At 34.0% G+C, this 17,373-nt stretch overlaps 1 protein-coding gene across 13 annotated transcripts in view; it reads right to left on the minus strand.

Annotated features, from left to right (window-relative positions):
* Positions 1-13,701, minus strand: part of LOC143879395 (uncharacterized) — a 55,431-nt gene extending 41,730 nt beyond the window's left edge. For 5 of the 13 annotated variants that reach the window (XM_077381762.1, XM_077381759.1, XM_077381764.1 and 2 more), the window contains exons 1-2: positions 13,258-13,701; positions 12,499-12,620 (exon numbers count right to left, since the gene is read on the minus strand). In XM_077381762.1, the coding sequence (XP_077237877.1) occupies positions 12,499-12,521 (23 nt within the window). In that variant the 5' untranslated portion in view covers positions 12,522-12,620; positions 13,258-13,701. Of the gene's footprint in view, positions 1-12,461; positions 12,621-13,257 lie in introns of all 13 variants that reach the window. The other 8 variants (XR_013251284.1, XR_013251283.1, XM_077381763.1 and 5 more) reach the window with 5 other exon arrangements.
* Between the last annotated feature and the right edge of the window lie 3,672 nt (positions 13,702-17,373).

Genomic DNA, 17,373 nt, shown 5'->3' on the forward strand with positions numbered 1-17,373 from the left:
AAGGATTCATTAGCAGACCCCAACTAGTTTGGGACAAAGGCTTAGTTGAGTTGAGTTGAGTTTGTATATGTAAAAAGCCTCCAAATAAACATAAATTGAAAAGGAATAAATTAAAATATATATATATATATATGGAAAAGCCCTCCAAAAAACATAAATTGAATATAAAGTAAAACACAAAATATAAAAGAAACAATTCGTTAAAAAAAATTCTATAAACATCACAAAATCGAAATGTAAATAAAATGAAATATTAAAATCGTAGGGTAACTAATGTAGTAGAAGAATAAAATTTAAAATGTACAAAAATATTAAACTCTAAAAAATATAAACTAAATAATATTAAAGGGAAGTGATATATCCGCCCCCTTTTGATCACTAGGAACACGTCAGTGTTTGTGGCAATCAGGGGCATTGAATTCTTCTGACATAAGTACAACAACCCCCCTCGTTAGCCACTGATACACTGATAGGGAGTGTTCCTGGTGATCAGAAGGAACGGATATATCATTTCCCATATTAAAATTATAAAAAATAAAACTTAACAAAACAAAGAAGACTCTAAAATAATTAAAACATAAATAATGGTAATAGAAAATAAAATAATAGTAAAATTTTAAGAAATAGATTAAACATAGAAGATATGTAAAACAGATAAAAAGGAAAAAATTATGAATCTATACTTTTCCCTGGTTCCGGGTATGCCCGTTCCAATTTTATTGACTTTGTAAAACAGGACGACGGGACCCCTGGTCCCCAATGCCTTTCTATTATCAATGAAAATTATGAATCTAATTGAGTTACAAAGAACCTTCAAAATGAAAATTAAATAAAAAGAAGAATAGAAGTAGAATAATAAATAAACATAAAAGTAAAAAATGTCATCATGCAGATTTAGGCATATAATTGAGATGCTGCGAGAGAAACCTGCGAGAGGTGGAATCACAGATTTGGATAGAATGCCCGATGGATAGATACGTTTGGCGATGGTAAGACAGCCAGAGGGAAGCAAATATAGACCAGAGGATGGAGATTCCCAGAGCGAATGAGTCAACAATGGCATACTAGAAAAAAGTCACAGAGAGCCGAGATTAGATATCGCTGCTAGCAAGAGGAAGGAAGGCTTGGGGCTGGGGAGGTGCTCCAAATGCTATTTTATAAACTTTAGGAGGAGACCGAATGCATGGTTTGTAAAAAGATATGGTCTAAGCATGCTTGGAATCTTAGGGAAACAACAAACTAAAGAAATATGGTCCAAGCATGCTTGGAATGCTTGGAATCTTAGGGAAACAACAAACTAGAGAAATATGGTCTAAGGAAGCTTGGAATCTTGGGGAAACAACAAACTCGAGAAATATGGTTTCTAAGGGGCAAACAAAAGCAAGGGAAGGGATGATACTCAAAAATTCTAGAAGGGAGGGAGTTAGAGGCAGAGAATCTACAGGAGGAAAATCCTCCTTCGTGCGACGAGAACTCAGAGGAAGGTATGAATGATGCCAATGAGGACAGTATTCTTGAGAATAGGAGGACCGACCCGCTATTCGTCAATGAGGAAATCTGGACGGAACAGATAGAACTCCAATCAATCCTCGGGGTGCAGAGAGGAATTTGGGTTTGGCTAAGAGAGAACGCTGAGGAAGATTGGAATCGGGTAAAATCTTGGCTGATGGAGGTTGGTAGCATAGGTGAAGATGTATGTGCTCTCCCTATAGCTCTCAGGGAAGCGATTATTGTCCTTCTACTCGAACTTAACGCCGTAGACTTTAAAGACGTTTGGTTGAAAAAAGAAGATTGTCCCTTCGAGGACATGGATATGCGGTTCTCTAAAATCTTGGCTGATGGAGGTCAGTAGCATAGGTGAAGATGTATGTGTTCTCACTATAGCTCTCAGGGAAGCTATTATTGTCCTTCTGCTCGAACTTAATACCGTAGACTTTAGAGAACACATATTTAAAGGCTTTTGGTTGAAAAAAGAAGATTGTCCCTTCGAGGACATGGATATGCGGTTCTCTAAAATCTTGGTTGATGGAGGTCAGTAGCATAGGTGAAGATGTATGTGTTCTCACTATAGCTCTCAGGGAAGCTATTATTGTCCTTCTGCGCGAACTTAATACCGTAGACTTTAAAGGCGTTTGGTTGAAAAAAGAAGATTGTCCCTTCGAGGACATGGATACGTGGTTCTCTAAAGATGCTGGTTCTTAACTGTTTTCTTATCACACTCCCTATAACCCTTGTGGTTAGTGTTCTGTTTGTAGGATCGCATGATTGCATCTTATTTCTTGGTTTCTACTTCAAGGAAAGTGGACAACTCTTAGGATTATGAAGAAAACAAAGCAAAGCCCACATATTCTTAGATAGGAGTCCTCAAGGAATATGAAGAAAAGATAGAAAACCCTACTCTATTGTCGGTGCATTTTCTATTAGACACCTCCGATTTATCTAGTGGTTAGTGTTGTCGTGTTTCTGGAGCTCTATTCTCTGAACAGAAATTGAAAGACGACTCATTTCTTTGAGTAGAAGAAAACTTGGTTTTGAAGATCTAAGAAAACTTGGGAGGGCTCAGGGCTTATGAAGAAAATAAAAAAAATTCTCCACATTTGGGCATTACCTTATCAGACAAATAGACATGTTTGGGCAGCTCTATTCGAAGATCACATCGCCCATCTCATTTCTTGGGTTCAAGGAGGGGGGGAGTTCATACGGATTATGAAAAAAATAGAGGAAACTCTAGTATCCGTTTGTGGATTTTCATATCACACTCCCTATTTCCCTTGTTGTTAGTGTTCTATTTGTGGGATCGCACGAGTGCATCTCATTTCTTGGTTTCTACTTCTAGGAAAACAGGGCAACTCTCAAGATTATGAAGAAAACAAATCAAAACTAACATATTCTTAACGATTCTTTTGTTTTATGGACATGTTTTGTGTAAGATTTGTTTTTCCTACCAAAATAATTGGCCAATGAAGTTGCTACCCTACCATTGAAAGTTTCGATTGAACTGATTTTACAGCTATCTGTTTGTGGTATCGCATGAGTTGCTACCCTCGAATTAAGATCATGCCGTCAGGTTGTCAGCTTAGGAATCCCTCGCCAACTCTTGAAAACATTGAAAATTTCAAATTGTGTGACTTGTTAGGTCCTCGAAAAGACAACTACTATTTATAGTGATGAAACAATTCAGAACCTATTTATCTCAGTTTAGTGATGAATTCAATATAAGCTTTATATTTCATATAGCTTAGCAAGAAAAGACAACTACTATTTGCATAAACATGCTGAGAAAAATGTTAGCTCTAAAATAAATGTAATGCAGCAACTAAAATTTAAAACAATACAGAATAATCAGCAAATCAGTCTCAATCTATTAATTTGAATCACTCTAACACTAATATCCAGAGTGACATAATTGAAATTGCAAAAATGGAGTAACTTACGAAAAAACATGAACATAAATCCAACTGAATTCATACCAGCTCTAAACCCTATAATCAGCAAATCAGTCTCAATCTATTAATTTGAATCACTCTAATATCCAGTCTCAATCTATAATCAGCAAATCAGTCTCAATCTAACACTAATATCAGCAAATCAGTCTCAATCTCAATCTAACACTAATATCCAGAATGACAAAATTGAAATTGCAAAAATGGAGTAACTTAAGAAAAAACATGACAGAAATCCAACTGAATTCATACCAGCTCTAAACCCTATAATCAGCAAATCAGTCTCAATCTAACACTAATATCCAGAATGACATAATTGAAATTGCAAAAATGGAGTAACTTACAAAAAAACATGAACAGAAATCCAACTGAATTCATACCAGCTCTAAACCCTATGATCTATGCAAGTTAGAATATCAAATAAAATATCAATTAATGGAAGAAAAGATAATGTATTTCAAAAGTATAATTCGTCGTATTAACATAAGACAATTCTCTATGGTGCTTAGATGGCAATGAGAAACTAGTCATAAAAGATCTTTAGAATTAATTAAAATGTTTTATCTAAAGAGATACACTTTTGAGATCTATGATAAGATTTGAATGATTGCAAACATTTGTTGCTTTCTATTAGTAATAATTTTTTGTACTTCAATTGACTAATGAGTCGTCATTTATAACGCAATTGAATATTGTTAACCTTTAGGGATGTGTAGAATATACTTGTATGGTTGATGTTATCATATGTTAGCGAGCACATGCTCATGCGTAGAGTAGGTGCATCCTATGCTTCTTACTGGAATTTTTGCTACATTAATCAAATCAAAGCAATTCTATGTATCTTTGACAAACAACTTGAAGTATTCATACAGATGGTAGGTTACAAGTTACCACATTACTGAAAATCTACTGTCGTATTATTGCTTACTTGTGGACATTGGTCAATTAGGTCGTCTGGTCAAAAGAGAGGAAATTTATTCTATCTGTGTTGTGCCCCTAAAACCTAGAATATAAGGAGAATATCTCGACTTAACATTTAATGTGAAGTAATCCACCTATGTGAGGAAGTGAGACATTGGTGAATTAGGTCGTCCGGTCAAAAGAGAGGAAATTTATTCTATCTGTGTTGTGCCCCGAAAACCTAGAATATATGGAGAATATCTCTACTTAACATGTAATGTGAACTAATCCACCTATGCGAGGAAGTGAGACATTGGTCAATTAGGTCGTCTGGTCAAAAGAGAGGAAATTTATTCTATCTGTGTTGTGCCCTGAAAACCTAGAATATAAGGAGAATATCTCGACTTAACATTTAATGTGAACTAATCCACATATGCGAGGAAGTGAGAGTGCTGCGATACTTGTAAAGGTTATACTCCCCCCCCCCCCCCCCCCCAAAAAAAAAAAAAAATTGCCATCGGTCTTAGATTTACTATTTGCGATTAATCTTGATGGCATGATTATTGATTGGATTATTTTATGAGTATCTACTTTTTGTCCTCTCTTCCATTGCATGTGTGGCACATTGAAGGGTGAATTCATCCCGGGTTATTTTTTGAGTATCTTATTATTGGAACAATCTTATTGTATTGCTTTTGTCCTCTCTTCCATTGCATGTGTGGCACATTGAAGGGTGAATTCATCCCGGTCTATTATTTTGACATTTTTGCTTGAGATTTTCAGTCGTACTAAATGTTGTATTTCATGTCTTTTGTCCTCATTGGTATTCACTACAGCTGAAATTTCATCATCAGCCTTTGATTTATTAGCCCCAGGCCATGATCCCATGACATCAAATTGAGGAACAGTTTTAACTGCGAAGATAAAACCAATTCATCCCAGGTTATTTTCTGAGTATCTTATTATTGGAACAATCTTTTTGTATTGCTTTTGTCCTCTCTTCCGTTGCATGTGTGGCACATTGAAGGGTGAATTCATCCCGGTCTATTATTTTGACATTTTTGCTTGAGATTTTCAGTCATATTTTATGTCTTTTGTCCTCATTGGTATTCACTACAGCTGAAATTTCATCATCAGCCATTGATTAATTAGCCTCAGGCCGTGATCCCATATGACATCAAATTAAGGAATTGTTTTAACTGCGAAGATAAAACCAATTTTTCCATGTTTCGCTACAAATTTGGATTACTCTGGATTTGTGAGAAGAGGGGAAAAACTAAGCAAACTTGAAAATTTGGATTCTAGATAATCTACTACAAAAACACTAGGAATAACAAGAGGGACAAAACTAAGAAGATTTTCAAGAAAATATAAGCAGAAGAAGAAGAAAAGAGGGAAAATATGAGGAGGAAAAATGACATACCTTCCTTGAATCTTTGAAGGCGGGCGAAGTTGCTCCTCATTCAAAACCAGAAACGTGGAGACAACAAGCAAGTCAGAGAGAGAGAGAGAGAGAGACATAAAATTTAAGAGGAATGCTAGGGACAAGCAGCTAAAATACCAAAAGTAAAGATTTGTCCATTTTCTTTTGCATATTTGCCTCTTTTATTAATGGATTTAACTCCATAATCGGTCAACAGGTAAAACCTCTGTCTCTCTCCTCGCACACAACCTCACTTTCTCCCTCCCTCTCTTTGATAAAGAGCTTCAATGGCTGTCAAATTTCATTGAGTGCGCTAGACACCCGAGGTAAGTTACCACTTATAACCATAGAGGAAGATCCCGGTAAGCATGGAGCTTGCACAAGAAATAGGTAGTACTAATGCAGCAAAACCCAGATGGTTTGGGAACTGCTAAGCCCCCAGTATGAGAACCCCTGATATCCAAGTAAAGAACATACGGGTTTGGGAACAAAGATTTGGGAACTGACAGGTTTCAATGGCTTGGCAATGGATGCCATTCAAAAAACAAATGGCTTGGCCATGGGGACAGGGTGGCTTGTAGGCTGGTAGTACTGATGCAGCAAAACTCAGATGGTTTGGGAACTGCTAAGCCCCGGAATGAGACCCCTGATATCCAAGTAAAGAACATACGGGTTTGGGAATTGATAGGTTTCAATGGCTTGGCAACGGATGCCATTAAAAAAAAATGGCTTAGCCATGGGGAAAGGGTGGCGGCTTGTAGGCAGTGAGCATGCCACCATGGCGAATGTCGGTGGCTTGTACCATGGCGAATGTCGGTGGCTTGTAGGCTGGTGAGCATGTGGGCCTGTAGGCAGTGAGCATGCCACCATGGCGAATGTGGGCTTCTAGGCTAGTGAGCATGCCACCATGGCGAATGTGGGCTTCTAGGCTAGTGAGTATGCCACCATGGAGGTGGATTGGATGGGTTTTCAGGATAGTGTGTAGTAGCCACAGATGGCATTCCAGAGGTTGCAAATGCAGGTCAATAGCTAATCTCTGAATCGGTCCATCGATCCAACTTCATGTCCGAAACGATTTCGCAGCAGATTTTCAAGCTCGACCAACAAACCATCATCATCACTACAGACAAGAAAAACATCCCTGGCCAGATCCCGTTCTTCTTTGGTCTACTTACACTTTCTATTTCATCTAAGTGGGTCAATGGAAATTAAATTGGTTGTACTACCACTATCGTATTTTCTAGAAATTTAACAATGAGTATCCGACTGGAATCTTGTTTGATATCTCTAGAGATGGATTTTGAAATCCTATCAACACTCTGGTTGTACTACCGCTATCGTATTTTCTCGAAATTAAACAAGGAGTATCCAACAGGAATCTTGTTTGAAATCTCTAGAGACGGATTTTGAAATCCTATCAGTACTCCGGTGAATGTGTTAGCGTCTTTAGTACAAGGGGAGTCCCAAAACATGGGCAATTTCACTAGTTTAGGCTTTTTTAAACATCACTGTAAGATTATAAGATGAATGCTCAACTGAACTCAACTCAACTAAGCCTTTGTCCCAAGCTAGTTGGGTCACAGCTAATGAATCCTTTAGAAAATTTTCATGAAGAAGGTGAAAGGATCTACTCTGCTCAAATTGACTAAGTCTAATCCTGACACTAGTTGGGTTCGTCTACATGGATCATTTTCGTCACTGTAAGATTAAAAGATGAATTTGATGCTAGGAATTAGGTTTAGAGGACTGAAGCAAAACAGAATGCCACAGAGAGAGAGAGAGAGAGACAGAGACAGAGACAGAGAGAAAGAGAGAGACAGAGAGGTGTTACCTTTTTGAACAGTGGTGAGAAAAGAGGAGGGAGTATGCAGAAGAAAGGAGGGATCTTTTACCTTTTCGAATTTTAATGTTATGTGTGTTCTAATCATTTGCTCGTGTGTTTTCACGCGACTCTTTAGCTCTTGACCCAAGCATTCCTCAAAATTTTAGCAGTATAATAATAATAAATACAAAAAATTAGAGATAATTACAAATGTAAAGTAACCAAGAGGGCGAGCCTTGGCGCAACAGTAAGGTTGCTCCATTATGACCTGGTGGTCACAGGTTCGAGTCACGGAAATAGCCTCTCTGCAAAGTAAGGCTGCATACATCTAGCCCTCTCCAGACCTCGCAAAAAAGATAATAAACAAAATGATATGGTTTGAAAAATAAAAAATATAAGACCAAAATAGAAAAAGGAAAACCCTTTAAATCTAAATATAAAATACCTCTAAAATAAAATTACATATATATATATATATATATATATATATATAAATAGAATATTATATAAAACCACCATTCAAAAAAAAAATATTATATAAAATCCTAAAAAATAAAATAGAAACAAATTGATAATAAAAAAATAAAAAATCCATAAACATCCCAAAATCAAAGTGTAAATAAAATGCAATAAATTAAAAAGAGAAAAATATTAAACCGATAAAAAAGTGAAAACCTATGAATCTAGAAACAAATTGATAATAAAAAAATAAAAAATCCATAAACATCCCAAAATCAAAGTGTAAATAAAATGCAATAAATTAAAAAGAGAAAAATATTAAACCGATAAAAAAGTGAAAACCTATGAATCTAGATGAGTTATCATCAAGAACATTCCAAAATAAAGATTACATAAAAATAAATAACAAGAATATAAAAACCCTTCAAAAAAAAAACAATGAATCTAGATAAGTTTATAAAGAACATTCCAAATAAATATTAAATATAATACCTAAAAAGAATATAAAATCCCTTCAAAAAAATAAATAAAACATAAATAGGATATAAATAAAGAGAAATTATAGAATGAAGGGGGCGCCCGTTCAAAAATCAAACCCCATTGGTCAGTTTCAACAAAAGTCAAAGCCGTTTCTGTTTTTCTGCGCCATCCACTTTTTTCGGTGTCATCTTAAATGCACTTGATGAAACTGACCAATCGGGGCACCCTTCAAAGCGGTTTTTTGCAAGGGTTCCCCGTTCATTCTATCATTCCTCTAATATAAAATACTTAAAAATAAAAGAAACAAATCAATAAGAATAAACAAAAAATAGATAGAAAATTATATAAGACACTTAAAACATAAAAGAAACAAATCAGTAAGAAAACTTCTGGAAATATCACAAAATCAAAATGTAAATAAAATGACATAGTTTAAAAATGATAAAAAGATACAAAACTAATAAAAACCAAAAAGAAAAAAATAAATCGAACTGTTCAAACTAAAAAATAAATAAAAAGAATACATACATATAATACGATAAAAAGAACATGTAAGAATGGGAATTGTTAACGTCCATCACAAAAGGCATTTCGCGGCTGGTATGTCGCATTTCAGACCAGCCACCTCGTGAATGGAGACACAAAAGCTGTTGTCTTCATTCACGAGGTGGCTAGTCTGACATGCAACAGCCCAGCTGCGAAATGCCTTTTGCGATGGACCCTAGCAAATCCCTTTAAAAATATAAAAGTAAAAGCTTCTTAAATTCACACATAAGGAAATATAATACAATAAATTGAAAAAACAAAGGAGTAACAAAATATAACAAAATCCCAAAATTATTATAAAATTTGAAATATTACAGAATCACAAAAGGAGATACGACTAGATAGGAAAAAAATCAAAGAATGTTATAAATACAAAGCAACAAATGTCCATTAAAAAAATAAATGTAATAGAAAAATAAAACTTTGTTTTCAAATGGGGTAAGAAAATAAAACATAAAAAGTAAAAATTTTAAAAATTTTAAATTTTAAACAAAATTAAAGTAAAAAAGTTAAAATTAAACAAAACAAGAAGAAATAACAAGTAAAAAACTCCTAAACATGAAATATCAATATACAAGGAAATATTATTTGCCAAAAGACAAAATAATAAGACATAATTTAAAAAGTAAAAATTAATTTCAAATGCAAAAAAAAGAAGAAGAAACAAATAAAAATAGAATACAAGCACAAATAATTTAAATTACGATTAAAATGTCATAATTAGATAAGACAAAGTAAAAAAACGAGCAACCAAAATATACTAGAAAAAAACATATAAAAATGCAAAAACAAAGTCGTAATAATTCCTATAGTATCTTTAATCAAAACATTATAATTAAAACTTTTGAGTATTTTATCATTCAGAAGAATGTGTGGAATAGAAAAGAAAGCACATTTTTTTTTTAATTTTGCTAAAACATTATAATGTGAAAATAAGACTCAAAAGTCATTATAAAATTTTTAATACTAATAAGACTACAAAAATAAAAAGGGTGATGATAAAATTCACGCCCCCTGCAGTACTTGCACCCCCCCCCCCCCCCGTCCCCCTATAACGTGATTTGACATAAAGTTGCCCACTTTTCACATCAAATCAGGTTATAAGGGGGGTGTGCACGTAATGCAAGAGGGGTGAAAATATCATCTCCCAAATAAAAATTCTAAGAGTAATGTAAAGGGGGGAAATAATATAGATAGTTGGACATCTTCAAAAAAAACATATAGATTAGTTGGAATTTAAAAGTATGAAAATCATACATTTAGTGAATAATGAAACTAAACAAAATAAAATACTCTAAGTTTTTCATAATTTTAAATTCTAATTAATTTGCTTTTAAATTCTATTTTTAACTTCTATGAATGGCATCAAATTTTACATTATTTTTAGTTACTTTTTTATTTCATGATTTCATGGGATATTTTTATAACTATTACAAATAGCAAATGTAATATAAACATAAAATTTAGGAAAAACAATTAAAAAAAAACTAATGATAATAAAAGTAAAAACGTAAAAACTTAACCAAACATAAAAGAAATATGACCTAGTTAACAAACATATTTCTTCTATGTTTGTTTGGTTAAGTCTTTTAGTCTTTAATTTTAATATTATTAGTTTAAGTATCAACTGCTTTTATTAAATTTTATTTCTTTATTATATTTGCTATGTTGTAATAATTGTTAAAACAACAAAAAAATTATGAACTAAAAACATAACTAAAAAGAATGTAAAGTTCACACCATTCATAGAGGTTAGAAATAAAATTTAAAAGTTTAAAAATTAAAATTTAAAATTCTGAGAAAATTTTAAAATTTTTTTTTTTGCCAATTTTCATTTTTTCATAATTTAAAATTCTAATTTTCTAAATCAAGTATCGTTTTTATGATACTTTTAGATTTTTTTTATTTTCATGTTTAATTTGTATTCGAAATTTTATAACAATTTTTGGGTCTTTGTCTGTTACGCATTTGTGTTTTTTGTCTTATTTAATTGTATTTGTTTTTAGAATTTTAACTATTTTTGTGCATCGTTTTCAGTTTTTCATTCTTCTTACATTATTATAACTTTCAATATTATGCATCCCCTTTTTTCCGATACTTTTAATTTTTTTACTTTTGCAGTTTTGTTATTATTCATAACTTTATAATAATTCTTGATATTAATATTTTATTGCTCGTTTGTGTTTTTTGCATTGTCACATAATATCCTGAATGATCAGAAATAATGAAACACATAAGAAATATATTTAAAAGAAACAACCATTAATAACAGTCCAGAAAAAAACATAAAAAATCGTCAATAACCCCCCGTCCAATAAAACATAAGTTGAAACAGAATTGAAGAAATGCATTTAAAAAACCTTCTAAGAAAACATAAAATGAATATATTATTAGTAGAACACAAAATATAAAAAAAAACAAATCATTTAGAAAAAATTCTAGAAACATCGCAAAATCGAAGTGTGAATAAAATGAAATAGATTAAAATCGAAGTGTGAAGCGTAGACTAACGAATGTAAAAGAAGAATAAAATTTTATAAGTACAAAAATACCAAACTCTCAAAACTTAAACTAATAATATTAAAATTAGAAAAATAATAGGAAGATTCTAAAATTATTAAAAAAATAATAATAGTAATTATAAACACAAAGCAACAAATGGTAATCAAAAAATAAAATTTAAAAGTACGAAAAATAAGTAAGAAATTTAAACAGAAAACACCTCCAAAACCAATGCTATAAATGCCATTATGCTACTAAACAGTATGGAACATACGGTGGATCTTTTCTAGTCTACCAGCGTGCTAAAATATTCAAAGAGAAAAATATCATTCAAACAGCAAAAAATATCGTATTGGTACATGATCACCATCACTTGACATAGAGTGAAGGTTCAAAATAAAGAGAACATACTGCATGCCGTTTAGGAAAACATTCAATTGGCATCAGATGATAATGATCCCCATATGGCACATCCTAGAAACAAAGGGCAGAGCAATCACCATGAAATTTCTTAACAATAATTAAAACTAAACCTCCTAATGGAGTTTATGAAAAGGGAAATAATATCAGTAGAAGTATTACCATGTTATTATATTTCCACTAAAGCATCTTGTCTTTTAGTATTTAAAGAGCTGTCAAAATGTTACTACAGTTCCCAAAAAGCTCTCAAAACCCCGTTTAAAGAGAAAAGACAAGCTGGACCATGCAACTATTAAAACATGGTTGTGCTGATATCATTTTCCGTATGAAATTTACAAACGCATTAAAAATTCCCATTTTCCATACAAGTTTCAACAACCACATTACCAACGAAATAAAAGAAGCAATGATTGTGAAAATACCAATAAAAAACAACAGCAGTCAAAGAAGAATCTGATACTCTTACTTGAGTAGGAGTCAAAGAAGAATATTGCTTTACAGACCGGGCATTCTTGTGAATGTACATGAAGATGGAGCCATTTGTACACCCGAGGCAAGGAGATCTTTGGCGTGGGGTGTTTTGCTTGCAGATTCACTAAGCCCACTGGCCATCTTCAAATTCCGTCTGAAAATCACATAAAACCTTAATTAATAACAACGTCCAACTCAAAACCCTAATCAACAGAACGAAAAATCAATTCATAAAGAAGATAACAGCAAAATTCAAAAATTGGAGAACCAGACTAGCCACTAGTTACAAGACCCAACTTAAGTGAAATAAAGATATATGAGAAACAGAAATCAAAGACCCAACACAACCAGGTTTGGAAGCCGTAATTTAGAATCGAAACGATGAAAAACAAATTGAAACCCTAAATTAAAACACATCAAATCATTTGCTATGGACCGATACAATCCAAATAGAAAAAAAAAACAATACAGTTTTCTACCTTCCATCAATCCAGAAACAAATCTAAGAAATCTAGGTTTGTTGTAGTAAGAACGAATCTAGACGATTATACTTGTAATATCTATCAAGAACATTTTCTTCCATCATTTCCAGGAAAAGAACTGCCTAATTTTGATAGCTTCAAGGAAAAGAAAGCTTAAAACAGTCCTCGAATTACTTACCCAGGAACATAAAAAATAAAAAATAAAACCAATTTACGATAAAGATTATATAATTAGTCTCAAGAATGTAATTATAACACAGATTAGCCATGATTCAAAGAAAGAAGGAATCAAGAAAAGGCAACATCAACCTTAAATCCAATTCGAACCTCATTGCTCAAAAACCCTAAAAACTTTTCACAATCGAAGCAGATCCCCCAAACTCAAGGGATTATTTGCTTTTGCTTGATCGCTCCCCTTTTCTGCCCAGGCGAAATAAACCTTCAAGCCGATTCGAACCTCGTTGCCCAGAAACCCTAAAAAGTTTTCAAAATCGAACCCTTCTCCGTATGTTTTTTGCAGAATTTATGCTCCCGGTAAAGCCCTCAACGAGATACCCTACAACCAAATCGGCTACAGCACAAAAAAAGGACGATTGGCGAAGAATCGGAAAGGAATTAGGGTTTTGAATTTCAGATGTAGAGATGGGAAGATGGGATTGAGGCGGGGAGAGAGAGAGAGAGAGAGAGAGAGAGAGAGGGGTCCAAAATGGAAATAGAAACTGCTTCGAGAGGGAATGATATTTGTTTTGTGCCCCCACCTCCAACGGTCTAAAACTAGGCACGTGCTTAACGGTGGAAAATGGAAATAGACACTACGTGGCGAGGGAGGAGATTGTTGTGTTGTGCCCTCATGTCTAACGGTCAAAACTACGCACGTGCGCTAATTCCATAGAAAATGAAGTAAAATTCTTTTCTTTTTTTTTGGAAAAATAATTCCATAGAAAATGAGGAATCCAAACTCTGGAAAATATGTCTTTCATGAAAAATATTTCCCTACCTACTATAAGCACCCAGAGAGAGAGAGAGAGAGTTTCCTTGAAAACAAAGGAAATTCTTTATTTTTGGAAAAAACAATTCTATGGAAAAGGAGCAAACCAAACACCAGAAAATATTTGTGTAAAGAAAAATATTTCCATACATCCAAGCAGCCCGAGAGAGAGAGAGAGAGAGAGAGAGAGAGAGAGAGAGGGGGGTGGGTCGGGGGTGGGGGTCCTCTACTTTGTAATTTTTTCACGGTGAATAAATATTCCAATGTTAGCTGATTTGTAAATTTCTTGGAAAACAAGGAAAAATCTTTATTTTTGTAATCTTTTCACATTGAATAAATATTCCAAGGTTAGCTGGTTTTGTAATAATTTCCATGAAAATGGGGAAATTTTTTTTATTTTTCGGAAAAATAATTTCATGGGAAATGAGAAAACCAAACTCTGAAAAATTCATTTTCCATGAAAAATAACTCTCTCTACATACAGGCAGCCCTAGAGAGAACCAGAGAGTTGGATTGTGCTGATGGAAGAAGTCCTTTGTAGTTCTTACAAAAGGAGGCCAGCAAGAAATCAACAGAAAAAAATCGAAAAGCAAGACGTGGATTCCTTGCCTAAATTGATACTCACAAAATTCCTTGCCTAAACCCTAACAAAGAGCCATTATACGGGAAAAAACACCTTGAAATATTGAGACACGTCTAGGGGAGCCATTATACCATGATGCAATATCCGGTTAGAGGTGAGACGAAGCAGAGGGCTAGGAATCGATCTTTAAACGAGAAACTTTTATGGAAAATCTTATGACAGCATTACAATTAAACGGCTATTTCTCGTAACAGTAAAACTAGGTTCAGTGGCAGCGCGGAAAATAGTTTTAAGAATTATTTTCAATATATGTGTTGTGTATGTGTTGTAGTTGCAAAGAAGTTATTAGGTAGTTACTTACGTAAGGTTGTGGGTGTTAGTTGCATTATGTGTCATGTTAGTGGGCAGAGTTTGTGGGTAGTGGGTTATGGAAGTGGGCAACGAAGTTAGTGATAATTTGTGCTTGTATTTAAGTTCTTTGATTCAATGAAATGAGAAGAGAAGAGAAATTTACAGCAAAGGAAACTTATGTTTCTTGGAGCGTCATGGTTCCTCTTGATTTGAGCCACTAGGAGATCCGGTTACCTCGAATCAACCTCTTTCCCCTCTTTTCTATTTTCCTTTTGTTTATTTGTGTTACGGCCCAATTAGGCACGTAACAAGTGTTAATAATCTGAAATAACCAGTTACTCCATTTGGAGAAGGCGTTATTTAATCTTTTGTACTTTAACGCTCCCCTCACATGTGGCCCCTCTTTTTTAGGGTTGGCCTACACGTGACATATGTGGCTCATCTTTTGGGTTTAGCCATTGCATGTGAATTTTGCTACTAAGTAGGTTTGAACCCAGGTATTTGCTTTGATACCATGTGCAACAACCAGTTACCCCAAAAGCTTAAGCTATTGGAGAAGGAGTAAAGGTTAGGTGTTTTAAACTATTATTTCTGTGATTTCTCGCCGTCCATTCAATGACTAAAGCAGAGAATTAGAATCATTAATCATCGAATGGGTCATAGAAATGGTGCGAGTCCAAATCCCAATCCTCAAATAAATAGTCATTTCTCACCATTTTTGCATTGCACCTCCCTGCCAACGTCAACGCAGTCATTACAAGGAGGAAAACAAATGGTGTGCCACATTTTTCTAATTTCTGAACCACCCAGATTACAGGTTAGGATAATCCTTCCCAGAAGATTCTTGGAAGGAGGACTTACGTAAGCTTAAGGACAAGAGCCAAAGAAGTTACCCTCGGTTTGTGATTTTACATTTGCACAAAAGAGAGAACTAACAAATTAAAGCAATATTAGCTTTTAAACACTTTTAAGCAGTTTTTCTGATTAATGCCTTTTACTGTGTACATTCAATCTTGAGAGGGAAATTGAATTCAAATAAGATCGATTTAGCCCCACACGGCCTCTTCAGCCTTCAAAATCTATCCTTTTCTGTAAATAGAGAAATTATATGATGTGTGAGCATGAAGTCCTGTACTTTTAAAAAATGCAGTAAAAGGCCTGTGACCGATAGGGCAAGGGTGCCTGTGAATCTAGCATTCCTCTTTAGCGTGGAACAAACAATGGGAAAGCAAAGAATACTGCAAAAAAAAGAAATTTTTTTTTAACATTTCTAATAAAATTCAGAAATATTCCAAGGTTAGCTGATTTGTAATTTCCTGGAAAATAAGAAATTTTTTTTATTCCCAATCTTTCCATAGAAGAAATTCTCTTGTAAATCTGGTTTTATATGTTCACAGATTCAATATTGGAATGAATCTCACATCTCCTCCATGATTTCCCATTTTCATTCTCTTGTAATTTCTATTCTCTAGTTGTGATTCATACACTAAACCCCCTGTTATATGCATTTTATTGCCAATTTGTTTATGGAATCTCATATTTCCACTTCCACTGCTTCATTACCAACTTATTTAAACATAGATAACACTGGGCCATTTGGATACTTTGATTTCATGGTAGCCAAACGTGCCCTTAAGTAAATTTTTTTCTAAATCGGGAACAAAGAAATTATCATAGCCATTTTCTAGGTTTCCACAACAATAGTATATTTTCCTTTTCTTCTAACCAAGCAACCATTCCAATGCAAACCAACGAACACTATGGGGCCATTTGGATTAGCGCATTTTAGAATCTTGAATTTCTTCAAAATTGTAGAAAAAAAACCCTAACAAAGAGCCATTATACGAGAAAAAAACCTTAAAATATTGAGACACGTCTAGGAGAGCCGTTATACCGTGATGCAATCTCCTGGTTAGAGTCATTTAGGAATGAGAAGAGAAGAGAAATTTAGTGCAAAGGAAACTTATGTTTCTTGGAGAGTCATGGTTCCTCTTGATTTGAGCCACTAGGAGATCCGGTTGCCTCGAATCAACTTCTTTCCCCCTCTTTTCTATTTTCTTGTTTTTTATTTGTGTTACGGCCCAATTAGGCACGTAACAAGTGTTAATACTCTGAAACAACCAGTTACTCCAAAAGCTTAAGCTATTGTAGAAGACGTAAAGGTTAGGTGTTTTAAACTATTATTTCTCTTATTTCTCACCGTCCTTTCAATGACTAAAGCAGAGAATTAGAATAATTAATCATCTAATGGGTCATAGAACAAGTGTGCCCACTTATACTCTTACCCGCTCATATATTTCCTAGCTTCCATCGTATACATACCCAAAAAAATAGTGCGAGTCCAAATCCCAATCCTCAAATAAATAGTCATTTCTCACCATTTTTGCACTGCACCTCCCTGCCAACGTCAACACACTCATTACAAGGAGGAAAACAAATGGTGTGCCCCATTTTTCTAATTTCTGCACCACCCAGATTACAAGTTAGGATAATCCTTCCCAGA

Source organism: Tasmannia lanceolata, unplaced genomic scaffold (assembly GCF_043159265.1).
Source record: "Tasmannia lanceolata isolate RefF3 unplaced genomic scaffold, GAP_Taslan_0.1 ptg000006l, whole genome shotgun sequence".
NCBI classification, from domain to species: Eukaryota; Viridiplantae; Streptophyta; class Magnoliopsida; order Canellales; family Winteraceae; genus Tasmannia; species Tasmannia lanceolata.